We start from the raw sequence: 17,810 nt of genomic DNA on the forward strand, positions 1-17,810 counted from the left end.
CCACTGGTGAAATTTGTACTCACAGCTGGCATTACCTACTCAGCTGGTCTCAGGCCCCAGTTTCCCCAGGTGCTGCCATGTGCATCCTCCAGCCTCTGAGGTTTGCAGCTCCCTTCCACTTGGCTCAAGTGCTGCTGCCCACTCATCCCACTTGAGGGTTGCTGGTGATCTCTCACACAGGCTTACAACAGACAGTGTATCCACAAAGAAAGTCAATGGAGGGAATGTAGGAGTAATTATTTTTATTGTTATTACTGTTAATAAAATAAATTATATTATGTAAAAATGTTTAGTAAGACTGTAGGGCAGGCTGTGGTGATGAGGTACAGGGCTCAGTCAGGGAAGTGTGTACTGACCAGCCAGCTGTCACCCAGACCAGCCCCTTTTTATCGCCTTTTCCCTCTGTTTCCTCATATGGGTTCCTCACCAGTCCACCTTTTCCGTCTTTGATCCTTACCCTACACATCTCATAACAAGTCTTACACATTCCTACAGTCCCCTTAAAACACCCCCTAAGAGGTTTTCCAATGTCCTCAAATGCTTCCCCCCCCTACTCCCTCTGAGCCTCGTGCACCTGCAGGCACTGATCCCTGCCATTCTGCAGGGCCTTCTGACGAGGGGGAAGCCCCACTAGTGCCTTGGTGGGGTTCACCCAGGAACCCTGAGTTGACCCCTCTCTTCCGATGGTCCCAGGGAACACCTGAGTCAGAGTGCTGTAACTCCGTGCAGTGATGATGTCAGTGAGGCACCTTCCCATCACTGTTGCACTAGTTCTTACAAGTCTTCGAGTTCACAGCCGTTAATCTTTAATCACATAACCTAATAGTAAATATATGCAAAAAAATCCTGACACTAGCACTGTAGAGTCAAAATGGAGAACTGGAGTGGTAGAGAGGTATCTTTCTTATCTGGAGCTATTTCCTGAAGCGTTTGTCTACCAGGCCTTTACCCTGCAGAACACTTACCTGCTTTATTGATGTCCAGTCTCATGCAGCAACTGGAATACACTTCATCCTCATTGCTTCTAGAGATCTGAAAATATAGATGTGAAAAGGACAGCTGAGTTCTAATAAGGTTGAGATGAGAGACCTCCTGAGATTCTCTTCAGACTAAGTTGTTTTATGATTTCCTGATGATCTGAGCTTTAAAATTGTGCTATTAACCCATGTTATTTAAGTATATCTTATTACTTACTGAACAGTGATTTGGCTTAGGTCAAAGTAGTATAGATTGCTTTACTAGCTAACTTGGATCAGGTCATACTGAACTACTACATATTATGTAAACACCAACTTAAAGAATGCTATTTAATTTCTCTGTTATGATTAGATTGTAAGCACTGATCAAAATTATTTTGTTTCAGATAAATGCAAGTGAAATCCAAAGATTTTCAGATTTTCCGTTGTCAAAAAAAACCCTAAAAGGTGAGTATGGAAATTTTCTTTGGAAAATAATGTAAGTAAAAGAGAATGTTTTATTTATCTGCATCTGAACTTTTTTTTTTCCTTTAAATTAAGTTTTAGGTAAGTGTTGCCATGTACAGCATTTTCTAAACAGAGGAATACAGTCTTGGGCCAGACAAAAATAAATTTTTTTCTTTCTTTTTTTATTCCTCTTCCCCTCCCACACTCTCTCTTCTCTTCCCACACTGCAAATATTAGGACTGCAGGAAGCTCAGTATCGTGTGGTAACAGAGATTCAGAGGCAAACCATAGGTTTGGCTTTACAAGGTAAAGATGTACTTGGAGCAGCAAAGACTGGATCAGGCAAAACCTTGGCTTTTATTGTTCCAGTAAGTAATTTACATCCTTTCATTTGTACTCAAACCAAGTTATCCATGAAGTATTGATGTCAGACAGCTTAGGTTAATAGATCCTGAGAGAAAAGTTACAATTCAGCTGATCTAAGTGTTCTAAGGAAACCAAGATACTAATTTAATAAAACTCTTTGAAGATTCTGAAAGAAGCATATTTTTAGTACTAGGAATATACTGAGACTTAGAAGTTTCATTTTAATCCTTACATGGGTGTGATTTAGGAAGTGCTTTGTTTTTCTCTTGAATGTTTCCTGGTGCAACTCGAGTTGTTATTTTAAAATTTGAAAACTAATTGTATGAAGTAGAATGATGAATTTTCTTCAGTTCCTTAGACTTTTTTTTTTTAGATGAGTGGTTTTCACTCCTTTAAAATGTAAGAATTTGGACCTTATATAGCAAACTTAACCGTAGTGATTGTGGACTTCCATTTCCTTGTCTTTTGTGAACTCCTCTGAAATCGCTTCTGGGTGCAAGTGGAAAAACTGGATGAAAACCCTTTTCATGGATATACATGTTTGATAGTTTTACTCAAAACATCATGAACTGAATTTAATTTTTTCATGTTAAAAATAGAATTGAGATGTGTGCTAAGAGTGCACATATAAGTGGATACAAATCCCATCATGTTATTTTTAGGTAAAGGGAAAAAAATGTTTTGGTTATGGAGTTACTTTGTTTTAAACATTACTTGCATTTTACTTAGCATAAGTTTATTTGGAGCCTATTTTATCACTAGCTATGGGAGCAGTAGAAAGTCCTTTGAATACCTGCTGTAGTTGAGAAGATTTATGCTTTATACTGTTTTTTAAAAAAGTACTTTTTACTAGTGAAGAATAAAAAATGTAGGAGGGTTCAAAAGACAGTCTTGTGAATTTGAGAAACAAAAGTGAGATTGCTCAGTTGCTTAATCTAAGAGTAGAAGTGCTTTGTTGTACAAACCTTATTTTAAAACAGTTTCAGAGAAGTGCTAAGAGAGGAGCTGAAGAGATGAAAAATGGAAAAAAATTAACTGTACAAGGATGTGTAATGGCTTTCAGTATTTCAGAAGTCTTCAGATATTCATACTTACAAAGTCTTTGTGTTACGATTAGCTGACTAAGTGTTTCTGCAGTGTGAATTCCTAAGAGGAGGAATAATCTTGGTCTCAGCTGCAACTTTAATTGGAATACTCTGTGTGTAATGTGGATAGTACTGCTTCAAACCTATAGCCAGAATTAAAGCTTCAGTAACTAATGTTCTAGCAATTGCTCATTCTGTTTCTGGTTCCCACAAAACCTTGTAAGCAGGGAAATTTCTCATGTTTTTCCACACTAATTTCAATTATCCTGTAAATGATTAAGGCCTAATTTCCACAAATTAGTAGGGTAGGATTAATTGTGCAGTAAAGTATTTATGATTTACCACCCATTACTGTCTGTCAGAGGTTAGTACTGGAGAACTTTGCTACCGCAGGTATCATTACCATTAGTTAAAATTTATGTATAATCAATCTGCATGAAGTGCACACTGATGTTTCTTCATGTCATTACTTTAGTTAATGTGGCTTTGTCTTTTTTTTAATGACACTTTTTGTTACAAACTTGTTGTTACACATTTTCCTCCTGAGATTTTTTAATAGTGTTAATGTGCTAATTGTTTTCAGGCTTTGGAACTCCTGTATCGCCAACAGTGGACTTCCGCTGATGGACTGGGAGTTCTGATAATATCGCCGACCCGGGAACTGGCGTATCAAACCTTCAAGGTTCTGCGTAAAGTGGGAAAGAATCATGAGTTCTCAGCTGGTCTTATCATCGGGGGAAAGGTGTGTCCTCTCTTGGCATTCGCTGTATGGAAGCACAGTTGAGTAGTAAATTAAGTGCTAGTTTAGGAAGGAAACCCTGGGATCAAAAACTCAGGGAAGAGAGCAGTTAATGGGAACATATCAGCGACCTACTCATTTTCCTGTGTTTCCTGTACTCTGTGTCTTTTGAAGCTTTTGCATATTTACAGTCTTCCCAGGTTCCATGAGAAATGGACCTTCCTACCAAGCCTTCCAGGACTATCTTCTTAATTTAGATTATTCTGAAATAGCGTTTTGCTCAGACCACAAGTGTGAGCATGCTGAAGAAGTGATGTATATGTGGAAAGAGGAGAGTCTCCTCCTTAACTGTTCTTTCTAAAAATTATCAGTAGGTTAAGCTGATTTGACCGTGTCTGGTACTGGGCTTCTAGTATGAACAACTAGAGCTAAGCTGGTTTAACTCCTTTTCAGGATCTTAAAGAGGAGTCTGAGAGAATACACCACATAAATATGCTAATTTGCACTCCAGGACGGCTTCTACAACACATGGATGAAACTTCCTATTTCTATGCGTCTGATCTGCAAATGTTGAGTAAGTTTTTTAAGTACTTGGAAGTATTTGGGAATATTTTGTTACAGTTCATAATTGTATGGAGCACTTTCTTGGGTAAAAAGTTTATTCTTGTCATGGTATGTAGATGAAATGGCATTTAAGCTCACACATGTCCAAATTAAATTAGAAAACAGCAAAGCCACTTTCTTGTTTGTACTTTCTCTGAAACTGTTGCTGAGCATGCTTTCCTTAGGTTGGTAAGAATGAGTAGGTGAGTTATTAAGGAACTCAAACACAAATGTAGTGTCTCATATAGTCCTTTGAATCTTTATATCCTTTATATAGCCAGATTTTCCTTTCTGGCTATAGCTCTTGTGTTTTTCCTGACATGATCATTAACTATCTATAATGAATATTCATTGCAGTGTGCATATTTTGGACCAGTTCTAGAAAACATTTTTCTTTGTATTTTAAAACAGATTTCTGCTCCTTTTATTATTTTGTTAGCATTGTTAACACTGTTTATTTTCATCCTTCCAACCTGAACAAAAATTCTCAGTGTAATGAAAAAGTTTGCCTGCCACTAAGAACTGCATAATCATTGGCATAGCTTCAGGAACATAGAAGCAATTAAGAAACTAATGAAGCTGATAAAATGTGAAATTATGCTTGCTACACCTTGTACAATTCATGGCAGTTAGACAAAAATTACATGAAATGTAGCCTCTTTTCTTAAGGCTTTATCTCTGGGCTACTTGGTTTATATCCTGTATTTCAATGATATGTTTAACTTAGGTAAAGGAGAGTTTGTTTTGCTCTGTCATGAATAGTACAGCACTGTTTTATGTTCTGTGCTTTTATTTCAATAATAGGACAGGGAGTCTGTTTACAAATTGCTGAACTGTTTACTTGAAATGCTGAACAGAATTCTTGCTTCAGTGTGCGAAAATGAGGGCTCTAGTGCATAGATTGTGGGAAATGCTATGATTTCTATTGCAGGTTGTTTTAAAAACATTTTATGAAATACATGAATATCTAAAGAGAATCCTGTCATATACAGTATTTAAGTTAATCTCTACAGTTTAAGTACAGATAGAATTTTGTACTATATTGATTTAATGTGATTTTTTTTTTAAAATGAAATCTAAAATCAGATTTTCTCAACTTTATCCCTCAATCAAGTTCTTGATGAAGCTGATAGAATTCTAGACATGGGGTTTGCTGATACAATGAATGCAATCATAGAAAATCTACCTAAGAAACGCCAGACCTTACTTTTTTCTGCAACCCAAACAAGATCAGTGAAGGATCTTGCACGTCTGAGTCTGAAAGATCCAGAATATGTTTGGGTTCATGAGAAGGCCAAATTCAGGTATGTTGGGCTATTTCTTTTTTTTCTGGGGGGTTAAACACTTAACTGCTTCTCTGACTGTCAGTTTCCTGAATGAAAAGTTGTGTTGTGCATCCTCCTTCTTTCTGCAGTGAAAGCAAGAAGTTTCCAGATAAGAGGGGACTAGTTCTTACTGAATCATTACAGGGAGGCTGAACATGAGCTTGTCTTGTTTCTCCTCAGGCAGCTTCTCAAACAGGACATTTTTTTCCTTGTGAGGAAGCCCCAGAATGGATTATAGCCTGAATGGAGCATTGTCCTAGCAGCACTCGGTTCTGAAATGCTCCTTTTTTTGTTGTTTGGCTTCCTTGCCTCCTGCATGTGCATACTTGCTTTGCAGAACCACCACATCTGTTGCACAAACACAGTTTGTTTGTGTGCCATTTATAAATCTGACTTTCCAAGGAAATGCTGTGCTAGGAGGAAAATGCAGAATGGCAGTCCTGTTTGTGTGTTCAGTATTAGATGCCCAGAAGAAAGCATGTGGAGTAAGTCTTGTGGCTTCCTGACGTGCTGCACATTCTCTGTAGGTTTAAGACTCTTCCCTGTGCGCACGAAATAAATTTGTCGTGCCTTACAGTTTGGAACAGGATGGGAGGCCCTTGCTAGGAACGAAGTATGTGGTCTGCCACGCTCAAAAAACTTAGTGTATCACTAAATGAAAAAATATACACGTTGCTTTTTGGCACGTTGTTTTCTTTTGAAATTGAAACGAAGCATGTTATTTATTTTGCAGTTCTGTAGGCTCGATCATCTGAGTGTCAAATTGCTTATGAACATGGTTGATTATTTTTCTGCTCCTCTATGAAATATGCATATATTTCCATATATAAGATGCAGGAGAAAGGTGAAGCATAGTGATAAAAATGGCTTTCCCAAGAGCAAACAAGAAATCATCAGGAAAATGCACAGCAGAACCACATTGAATCTTGAGGGAGTTTAACTATTTGATTTGATTGTACCTGTATTGTACTGTAAATACCTTCTTTTAATCAGTGGTACTGTCAAAGGCATCTGAAGTAATCATGATTGCCAGAGAAGTATCTGTGGTTAATATTTTCTTAGCAGAAGGGGATATATAAACCTAATTTTGTAGTCTTCATTTTGAGGGCTGACTATACATCTATTTCACAGATCTCACATGTTTTGTGAAGTCTGTTTTAAAGTACATTTAATTTTTTTAAATATTTGGGAGGATGCAATTAGATAACAAACTGAAACAGAAAGAAGGAAAGTATTAATTCGTTTTAGAATTTATTGCCTTAGTAGTAATAGGTTACTGCCGTATGAAAACCATTTCCTGTGAAAGACTTTATAACTGAAAAGTACTATGGCATAATTGAACTTGAATAGAAGAATAAAAACTGGAGGAGTCTCTTGTAATTTCATCCTCCCAAGTGACCATCTTTAGAAAAGTAATTTTGAATACCTTTAGTCTGTTTGGAGTGAAGCAGAGGGACTGTAGGAAATAAGCATTTAGATGTGTTTCAAGGGCAAATTTGCCAAGGAATTTTTTGTTGTTTTAATAAGAGCTGAAATGTGAGTTAGGATGACAATTCAGGGCTTTAGAAAGTTACCTTGCATGTCACTGTAATCAGTAGAAGTACATCAATGCTCTTTTTTTGTGCATGATTAGAGTCTGCTTTGACATTGCTTTAAGCAGAAATGATGCTTTAATAGGACTAATAGACAAAATTGCATTTAAGTCAAGGCAATTTGAATGTCACTTCTTAGACATGGAAAGAGTTTGTCTTGCTAGTAGTAAATGAATTTAGAAGTAATGTCAAAAGTCATCTGTGCCTCCTCACTGGCTTTTAGTAAGGAAATTGATTCATCTTTCAAGAGTAACTTTCAAGTGGAGCTGCTAAGACTTGTTCCGCAGAGTGGGGGAACTTTGCAGCCTGACTCCTTTTCTTTTCTGAGTATCTATAAGACACTCTTGGCTTAAAAGAAAGGTCAAGCATCCCTGTAGATGTATCTAAATATACTTTTTTGATGTGGTTTTGCTTTGGTTTTGTTTTTCTTTTTTTTTTTTTAGTACCCCAGCAACTTTGGATCAGAATTATGTTGTCTGTGAACTTCAGCAAAAAGTAAACATGTTATACTCTTTCCTGAGAACTCATTTGAAAAAGAAGAGCATTGTATTTTTTGCAAGCTGTAAAGAGGTATGGCTTTTTCCTCCCCCTCCCCCAATAGCATTTTAAAACTAATAAAATTAAGATATTAATATAGATTTCAAGGCACCAGAGAGGTGAGATTTTGGACTAGTTTGCAACGGGAAATTGGAGGAACAAAACGACACCTACTCCCGTAGACATGTCATGCAGGGCCTGCCTTCTGGATGTTCGGCAACCCAGGCTCAATGGAAAAAGTTTCTGGAGACTCAGCCACTTTTGTGCTCTGCTTGTAAAAATGAATGCTAAAATTATTGTCAGTTGGTCAGTTAGTTTTGTCTCATGACAGATTTTGTAGTTAGCTTACACAGTATTTCAGGAGTTGTACCTGGTTTCTTTGCAAGCTTTCAAGTCTGTCTATTTGAAAAATTTTGATTGTGAAATAGTACAGCAATAGGTTTTTCTTACGTAGGAAGTAATCCTTTAAATCCTTGTTTAAATGTCCTGGGACCGTTCTGTTGAAGCTACTTGTATGTGGTTGTGTGGCACAGGTATTTACAACGACTGCATATATCAAGTATTTTACAACATACTATGGTATAGTAAATATTCATTGCAGTTCTTCCACTTGTGTAAGAGGTTACAATATTTTTGTTGTTCTGCAGTTGACTGATGAGTAGAGTGGAGTGGTAGGCATAGTTGTATGGAAATTCTCTGAGCTGCAGCTGTTCCTGCAATATACAGAGTTTCTGTAACTATTTTCTTAAAAAAATACTACACTTTAAAATGATGTTACATGATAGGTACTGTATGTAAGAGTAAACAGGTTGATTTTGTAGGAGAAGCTGTTGAAGCTTGAAATAGTAAACTGAGACTGTAGACTGCTTTGAGTTCAAGTATAGAACAGAACACCCCTTGCGTACAGCCTAACTAGTCACGTCCCAAGTCGTTCTTGCTGTTAGCTGCTCTGTTTTCTTTTTGGTAATGTTATCAAAAAGCATGCCCATCTTCTTCCACAGCTAGTTTCTTCCTCTTTTATCTTCTTTAATGCCTGGGTGTGTTGACAAAGTCTCAAAATAGCATCTCTTGTCTATGATGCAGAGAAAAGTTTATTTATTTTGATATACTAAGTCAGTTGCTATATACTATATATGATCTTAACAATGTTAACATTGCGTGGTATTTTCCCCCCTCTCCTAATTTGTTGGGTAGGTCCAATATCTGTTCAGAGTTTTCTGTAAGCTTCAGCCTGGTCTTCCTGTACTGGCACTCCATGGCAAGCAGCAGCAGATGAAGAGAATGGAAGTCTACACTTGCTTTGTTCGGAAAAAGGCAGCGGTACTTTTCGCTACAGATATTGCAGCCCGTGGTCTAGGTATGTACCCACAGAAGGCAGTAGCTATTGACAAAGTGATGACCTAACCCTGCTGAGGCTTTATCAGACTTTATACTCTGAAGACTTCTATACTGCTGAAATGTCACCAGTGAGGATGTAATTTGTTTCTGATTGGTTGGTTTTAGAGCATGGGTATAAATATGAAATACAGCATAGCTACAGACTTGGTCAGGAAGTAACACAAATTTAGTCCCATGCAAAGCATGCTGCTGCTGGGTGAACTACAGCAGTTAGAAAATGTTTATTAATAATATCATTCACAGTCAGTGTTGACTTCTTTGTCAGTCTGGGTTGTCTCTCTCTCCCCTCCCCACATCTTTGAGAGGGACTATATGTAACAGCTGAAGTGCTGTCTCACCACAGCTGACTTCAAATCCCAGTTTTGTAGGATATTAATCACATGAGTGAAAAGTGGGTCAGATATTTTTATTTAGTTGTTAAACATAGTGGTGTTTTATCATCTGTGTGACACAAAACATGTCTGTTCTTGTCAAGTGTGAAATTATGTTCCATTCATTGCACTGTCATAATTTAGGAAATGAAGACATAATTAATTTTAACTTTTTTTGTTGAAGAGAATGATTGTTTATGTATGCTAATACATGCAGTTGATTTTTATTTCAGAGGTTGCATCCATTGACTGTAGATGGGTCCAAATTATGGTTCTTAAAGGAATTAATGCTTCAAAATAATATGTTGCTCTTGAATAGGAGGTTTTTCAGTACACTGAGCTTAAATGTTGACATATTTTTTTTCTTTACACAGATTTTCCAGCAGTGAACTGGGTCATTCAGTTTGATTGTCCAGAAGATGCAAACACATACATCCACAGAGTGGGAAGAACAGCCAGGTTTGTTTTCACTTTTTATTAGTATTGTAATGTTTAAAACTAGTTTGCTGTAGGGAGAGATAATTGGCTAAAGATTCACTTGAAAAAATCAAGATATAAATTGGAAACAAAGAAAAAGGTTGTTATCACTAAAAACCCCTTTTGATTAGTTAAGAATGCTGATTTCACTTAATAATTTCTTAGCTTCAGAGACTTGCTATAGCAGACAAAAAATATCCCTGGTTGTTTCATCTGATCAGGGAAGATTAATAGTGAGGAAACAGAAAACCTTTTGTACTTGGCAGGATTACCTCAGAGGCTGAGTTGAGCATATTTGTGAGTGGAAAAGCTTGTTTTGCCACTGACATTTATAGGTAAATAAAGTTTTAGACTTTGGATCTAATTCCTTAGTGTCATTGAAGACTCTTCAAAAGAATGGAAATATTTCTTCCTTATTTTAATTTGGGGAGGAAGGAATGAAATAATGTTAATTACAGGTTAAATTTTTAATTTTCAAAGTCTTTTGTTGAATTACATTCTTAGGCATAGCTTTAGTTAAAATATTTGTGACTAAGTCTTTATGATGGAAGGGACTTACCCAGCTATGCTGTTGAAAACCAGGTCCTTGATCTCTGAATTAGATTTTTAAGAGACACAGGAGCTGTCACTGCATATAATTCAGTAGGTCAAAAACTTTAGGCAATTACCTGAAGGATGAAATGCAAGACCTGGCATTATATCTTGTTTATAATTTAATTTGTTTGTAGTAGGGTTTGCAATATTGGCGGTTGTCAAACCTAATGACAGAGCAGTTGCTTAGAGTATGACTTCAACATTATAGGAATTTGAGATTTTTGTTCATGGATCAGAAGGCTATACATTTTGGTGACTATACCAGCTCTTTTCCAAAATGTGGAAGTTCTGTGTTTCATTGTACTTGGTAACATTTCTGCCCCATTCTGTCGTGTGCTTTCCATTTTCTGGTCTACCTGCCATGGTAGAAGGGAATGGTAAGTTTTCATATGCTTTTGAAAAAAAAGCTATCAATGAACAAAATCACTGAATGTTACATATAATTAGATGAAACACGTAGCTATTTTGCTAAACTAAAATTTAGATGTAATCTTATGCACTCCAATTGAGAGAAAAGCATACAACCTTAGTTAAAATTCTGTGGTATTTTTTTCTTTTTTTTTTTTTTTTTAATCCTACGTGGCTTCCACAGAAGGCTTGTAATTTTTTCTTTATGGCATATTGTCATCATATGAAAGAAAACAATATATTTGGCACTGTTTCATTGTCAGCTTCTAGGAGACTTGTTGAGTTCTTCCTGAGCTGTGTCACTGAGTTAAAGCACCTCTTGAGTTGTAATCCTCAGGCCTTTTCCCAATTCTCATTAGGAGCTGAGAAGAGCTATTGTAAGTAGTTTAGCTCAGGGAAACAGCTCTGAAGAGCTACAGAGACAACTATCTCCCCCTTTTCATCATCCTTTTATTCAAGTGTCGCTCTGAGGAGGATGTTAGCCTGGCAACCTTAAGAGCCTGTCTTCAGTGGCCTCTTAAATACAGTCCTCTTTGATTCCTCAAGGAACAGACTTAGACAGAAAATTGGGGCAGAGATTCTGTCTCATGGGCCGTGGGCTGTGCTGGATGCCTCACCAGGCTGTAGTTTACACTTCCTTTTACGTGAATTTTTCAGTAGCCAGACCTTAGAGAAATTGGGAGTACATCAGTGCAAGTTGTTTGAGCTGGCAGGATGGTGACTGATAGTGAAACAAATTCCTTTTGTAGGAAGAGCTTTATGGGTATTTTCTGTTTCTTAATCTGATACAAACATCAAGGCAGGTTCTACTTATACTGGGTATTCATTTTGAAGAAACATACAGGCTTTCTCCATCTTTAAGGTAAAGCAGTCCTGGAAAGAGGAAAGAAATTTGTTCAGGAAACTTAATGGCATGAAATAAATCTTTGAAAATAAAGCAAGGCAGATGCCTAATAATTTTAAATGAATACTGTGTACTAAGTAAATATGCTAATGCAGTTTTAGATGTGGATAATTGAGAATGTACTTCTTAGTGAAATTTGAGTGTTAGTAGGAAGCTTCAGTTGTTTTCAATAGCTGCAGTTAGTAAGAGAAGCTTGTGTTTCTTGTAGAAACTTGATAAAAATGAACTTAACTGCAGTTTAGTAGTCCTTATCAATGAGGTCAGAGATAATTACAAATTTTCATGGGTTATGAGAGTGTATAATTGCATAGAATGAAAGCTAAATTAAATATCTCAGCTAATTTAGAGGCTGTGTTAAACTGTAATTAAAACTGAGATGCCAATACTGTTTACTTTTAAAATAAAATTATTTTGTGATACAAAGGTAAATATGAAAGTCAGGAGAGAAACTGTGTTGGGGATGGGGCTGAAAAACCTTTGACTAACAATCATGGATATGTTTCCAGATCTGTTTTACAGTTTTGCAAAGCTTGATCTAAGATGAAAGATAGTGGTTTATTTTTAAGTGTATCAGACCACTGTGTTCCCTAAGTAGCATTTCACTTGCAGTTTGTTATTCAGTAGGATAAAATACAACTCCTGCATTTTTGATTTATGGTAAAGTAAGATCAGTAAAATCTGGGTGTTGTCCAGTAATGCTTTTACTTTTTAGTACAGTTGACATATATTGAGTGGTGTTTTTTTTTTTTGTTTTTTTTTTTTTTTTTCTGTAAAGTTGAAAGGTATGCTAGAATTGGAGTACTTGGAAGCTGTTTCTTCCAACTGCTTTTAAAGTATTTATTTAAAGTCTTTACTGGTTCAGTAAAATTCTAAAGTACTGACCATATCATTGGCAGTGCCATAAATATTTCTGACTATATTTTTACCACACAGTCTCTTTCAAAGGTCTGTGATTTAGAATACTAGGTCAAAGTGTTTTCCTGTTGGTTTTAGTTTCAAAAATTCTAAACAAAAGCTGCTTCTAGCAATAGCCTGCAAAACTAATTTCTTTCATTTTTAAATTTTTTAATAATGCTTTCTATTCTGTAACCTATGAAGGCAATAGTTGAAGGTATTGGTCGATTTTGCGAAACAAGTTACAGTGCCACTAGGGGACAGCAGAAGATAATAATTTTTGAAGCACACTGATGCTCACTTTTTTCCCTGTTTTTTCAATCAAAATTCCAAGTTCTATGACATGAGGAAAACATATAGGGATATATTTCTTTCAGACATGATTGCACAGATGAGACAAGACACCAAAAAGTCTATTTTGTCTTTTTATTCATGTGTAAATATCTTCTACTTTGGATGTACCTAAATCCTGGCATGTATCAGTAATTAATTTCTTTCCTGGCATTTTGTTCCTCCACTTAATTTTTATTTTTTTTTTTCTTCAGAGGAGACTATTAAAAAGTGCTACTTGAATGATTTTTCTGTCAGGAATCTTCTTTAAATATACCAGCAGTGGAATGTTAAATGGAATAAATCTCTTTGCTCTGTAATTTTTATCTGTGGTATGTCCAGAGCTATATGTAATATTTAGGTCTGACTGGCTCAGACTTCTGATGGAATGTAATCCATGGTAGTTGGTTAGGTTTCCTAGGTGCTTAAACTGATGTAGGAAAGTAATTGTAATTTTGTTGTTGTCATTAAACATAGTGTGCATACAGGCATGGAAGTTCTGTTTGGCTCTGCTATGTTTTTTTTTCCTTGTAGTAAATTATGCTCTGAAAGCAAATGGAATAATAAAAGTCCATCTTCCATCTTCTCTGTTACCTGCCATCTCTGTACTGGCTGGTATGATGATTAGAGCCAGAGAAGTATGAATAAAGGCTTCTAAGATTTATGGGTTTTTTGATGCCTTGGGAGTACTGGTGAACACACGCACATGTCAAATTACGGAAAGGTTAAAGGAGCAGGTCATAGAATGATCTTATTCTGTCATGAAGTATAATGCTTTGAAGCTCATTAATGCTCATTGGGGCTCTCCTTAAGTAATTGCACATTATATGTGTGAAAGTGAGACTAATAAGCCTTTAGAGTAATGTGTCAATAAAGCACTTAAAAGTGCAAGTGACTTAATGGTGCCTTTTTCGATGGTGGAAGCTTGATTTTTTTTTTTTTCTAATTGGGAAAAATATCCCAGGGATACGTGTCTTGGGTCCTGAATAAACAGCACAGCCAAGATGACAGCTCTTTGATTGGCTGTATTATTTTTTTTTTTTTTTAAATTTTAAGGCCCACTGAAGCACTTTAACTGTTGTTTCTTTAAAAAGAAATGCAGTATTAAGACCATCTCGTGTTATATTGCAGTCAAGTCATCATCCTAACTCAAGTTAAGTAAAAATAGCTGCTAGTGGAGGTCACAAGAAATTGTTGACACCACATTTAAGTTGCATTTCACATTATTAAATTCTCTAAATTTAAACGCTGTATCCTAGCTACCTTCTTGACAGTGGCCTGTGATGCTGCAGTTACACTGACTGGCACCATGTTATCTCTTAGAATTCTTTTAATAGTGGAATGGTATGAATGTTCCTGTACACTGATCAATTAAGTGGCAAAGATTATTACCTGCTGACATGAAGCTATGCTGTAAGCTGCAATAAAAAAAGAATAAGCACATGTATTTTAACTCAGCAGAGTGGGCACAGCTGCAGTAGAAAACAGATTGCTTCTCGTCTAGGCTGTAGGATCCAACAACCTCCCAAGGCCTTTTTGAATTCAATTTATTCTAAGACTAGCAGGACAAGGTTGGTGAACAACTGCCTGTTGTTGTCCATTATTTCTTGTGACTAGGTCTGGCAAACAGGGACACTGACCCCGTATGACCGAATGAAGGGGATTGTGGTTTTGTGGTACAAATAAAACCCAATTGGTTCTTGGAACTTGGCAATAGGTATAAGTGGGCTACTGTCTGGACAGCAGAAGTAAAAGGATATTAAGTGATCAGAGGAAAAGAAAAAACAAACTATGAAGCAATCTCTGACTTAATAGCAATATTTACTGATAATTTTGGGGGGATACTGAACTAAGATTTATGCAATGGAGAAACAGAAGTGGACAAACTATTAGGAGTGACCTAAAGCAAAACCAAAAACCGAAGCAAATTCACGTTTTGTTGTTCATTTAAAATACTCTGTGGGATGTCAGACTGTTCACAACCCATGGGAAAGAGCTCTTCTCCCTGGCTGAATCAAGGATCCAGCAGTGAATGCGGTCTGTCAGCTGTGTTTGCTCAGCTGTGAATAGCAAACACACTTTCTGAGCTCTTGTAAATTTATTTTGGTCTGCTTTGGTAGGACTTGCTGTAGATGGTACAGCACTGTTTCAGTTCACAGCGCACAAAGCTTAGTTGTTTTAAAGAAAAATATTAATTACAAAAAGAGGCAGTTGATCCTGTGGATGGGATAGAAATTCCAATATGCACTTATTTTTTGTGCTCATTTTTAATTTAAAAAAAATAGAATAACAAATTACTGTGTTATGAAAGAAATATGGCAGTGTAGAAGGTATGATAAACAGTAGATAAAATTTTTCTTGCTCTTGTGCTTGGAAAAATAATGTTTTCTTGGTTTGAAGCTTAGATTTCGCCAGTCCTCCTCATGTCAGAAGGCCCAGAAGGTAATGTAATTGGAAACAAAATTTTGCCTGAATTGAACTCGCTCCTGGAGACCTAAAACTGTTGCTTTTCTTAAGAAATAGGTTTAGAAATGGTAGATTACCTAGTCAGATTTAATAGTTGAATTTTAAAACAAAATATGAATTATTATATTTCTGTGGAAGGCCTTAAGGGGTAGATATGGATATTAGTTTCTCTTTTTTGAAGGAGAGTGTGTGGGTGAACAGATTTATTTGTATGTATATCAGATTGAAACAGATCTATTCAAAATAAAACTGTCCATTTTGATATGTTTTGGATATATTTCTATAGATGTCTTATATTGTTCCTTCATATTAAAAGAGTACAACACAAATGCCTGCTTCAATGAAATTTTTCCTTCACTACTGTAGTTATTTTATTAAAAAAAAAGAAAATAATTTAAAAATTAAATTACATGCTAGAAATAATAGGACTTGACTTTTTTTTCTAATCCATCATATATTACACATGATTGCTAGGTTATTAGCTAACAATTCACTGCTATGGTTTTTAAGTCTTTGCAGATGTAAATCTTTGCTCTGGAAGCTGGAGTCTGTGCTTTTTGTATTTTACTCATCAGTTTTTCCACATGATGGAATTGTCTTGTTCTGGATTCTTTATGGAAACTAAAATTATATGCAAAGTCTGAAAGAACATGATTGTTGCAAAATCAAGTGGTCCAGAATATTTCTGTTTAGAGAAGAGTGAATGGTGTGTAGTGAACAGATGATCATGTTTTATGGTGGATAATTTGGCTTCACAGTCGATGTAACTATTAAATAGTTTTGTATCAATTGTTTGGCAACCATGTACGATGAACAAAGGGTCCATTGGAAGAACATCAGAAGAAGAGAGAAAATACATTATTAGAGTATATTAAAATGCATATGGGTTTTGATGCTATCCCAAATGCTTAACTTATTGACCCTAATGTTTTAAGGAGAGCAGTCTCTTGCTTGCTTTTGGTAAATCTCCAGATTAGATCTGGATGAGAAAGACAGTTGAGAAGTTGATCTGGCTTCCTTGGTGCCTGATTTCCTTTCTCTGAAGGGATCCACTGTGGAGAGTTTCTGCAATGCTAAAGTATCTGAAGGTGGCTCGTTGGCTTGGAAGGCAAGACTTTTTAGGGATGAGCTTTGATTTGAGCTCACAAGTTTTGCAGGGATACCTTTATGTCCTTCTATGTCTTTTGACAGATGAGATGACAACATATGTTGATGATATCCCTACTGACCCAGTTAGGCTAAAATTAGATCTTTAATCAAGTCAGTTTGGTAAAGTCCCATTTAAGTTACAGATTAAAAAAAAAACCACAAAATACTTTTTTTTTTTTTTTTTTTTTTTTTTTTTTTTTTTTTNTTTTTGAGTATGGTGGTAGATGTGTGACCTCCAGAGTATAAAAAATTTTATACTTACAGTTTCCTGCATGTTTGTGTGTGGTAAATATCTTCAGAAACATTATCACTTCATTTATATTGCGTTTTCTGTAATGGGAAATATTCCAATTCAGGAAAGTGTTATGTAAGTATCTTTATCTCTGCAACCCTCCTCCCCCAAATTTTATGATTGTCTCATCATCTCAGTTTTCTTCTTTGCCAGTTTTTAAAATAGATTGTTTTTTCTTGCCAAACGAAGGAGGAATACTGCCTTTAACTCTCTTGAAATTTGGCATCAACTTATGTCTTCTGAAATACAGATGTTAGGGAAACATGTTGTAATGCATCTGTTCAAGACAGCCTGTATAACATTTCCTGTAAGGTCTGCATACCCATGCAGGTTATCCTTACAGTTCCCCCTCCATGCCTTTTTTCTTACTGGATGTCCGCCTTAGAGCAAAACACTGGTGCCTGATGACCATCAGTCAGTTCGTTCCTATTCCTATTTTATTCTGGTATCACTGTAACTCTTATGTCACTGACAGTTAAAATGTGGTGCATTTGACTGATCTGTACGTTACAATGGTCACGACAAGGATGTAGAATTACTCCGAATGTAGCTGGAACAAGCTCAACTGTAGCTGCGTGGCAAGGGGAAACTGATTAATAACCACAGTACATTTTTATTTATTATTTATCTATTTTATCTGTTGCCTTTGTGATAATGGTAATGTTGTTTGCTTTAATAGTATTGCAGGGGTAGATGCAGCTGTTGACTGGATCTGATCAAGGATGGATTAAGATAGTTTAGATTAGGCAACAGTTGAGTGTCAATTTAGCCTGTATGAAAAGCATTTTTTTCTCATCCTGTCTTCACTGGGTTGTTGCCATGATACTTCTTCATGCTTGATACCAGCTGTTGGCTC

At 36.2% G+C, this 17,810-nt stretch overlaps 1 protein-coding gene across 1 annotated transcript in view; it reads left to right on the top strand.

Annotated features, from left to right (window-relative positions):
• DDX10 (DEAD-box helicase 10) overlaps positions 1–17,810 on the top strand; it is a 165,823-nt gene that overhangs the window by 6,496 nt on the left and 141,517 nt on the right. Inside the window, exons 2-9 of the mRNA XM_027900658.1 lie at positions 1,364–1,424; positions 1,662–1,792; positions 3,459–3,617; positions 4,068–4,188; positions 5,332–5,521; positions 7,578–7,704; positions 8,866–9,028; positions 9,815–9,899. Coding sequence (XP_027756459.1) covers positions 1,364–1,424; positions 1,662–1,792; positions 3,459–3,617; positions 4,068–4,188; positions 5,332–5,521; positions 7,578–7,704; positions 8,866–9,028; positions 9,815–9,899 — 1,037 coding nt within the window. The remainder of the gene's footprint in view (positions 1–1,363; positions 1,425–1,661; positions 1,793–3,458; positions 3,618–4,067; positions 4,189–5,331; positions 5,522–7,577; positions 7,705–8,865; positions 9,029–9,814; positions 9,900–17,810) is intronic.

This window comes from Empidonax traillii, unplaced genomic scaffold (assembly GCF_003031625.1).
Source record: "Empidonax traillii isolate 1590-97213 ecotype Southwest subspecies unplaced genomic scaffold, ASM303162v1 scaffold21:size2437335, whole genome shotgun sequence".
NCBI lineage: Eukaryota > Metazoa > Chordata > Aves > Passeriformes > Tyrannidae > Empidonax > Empidonax traillii.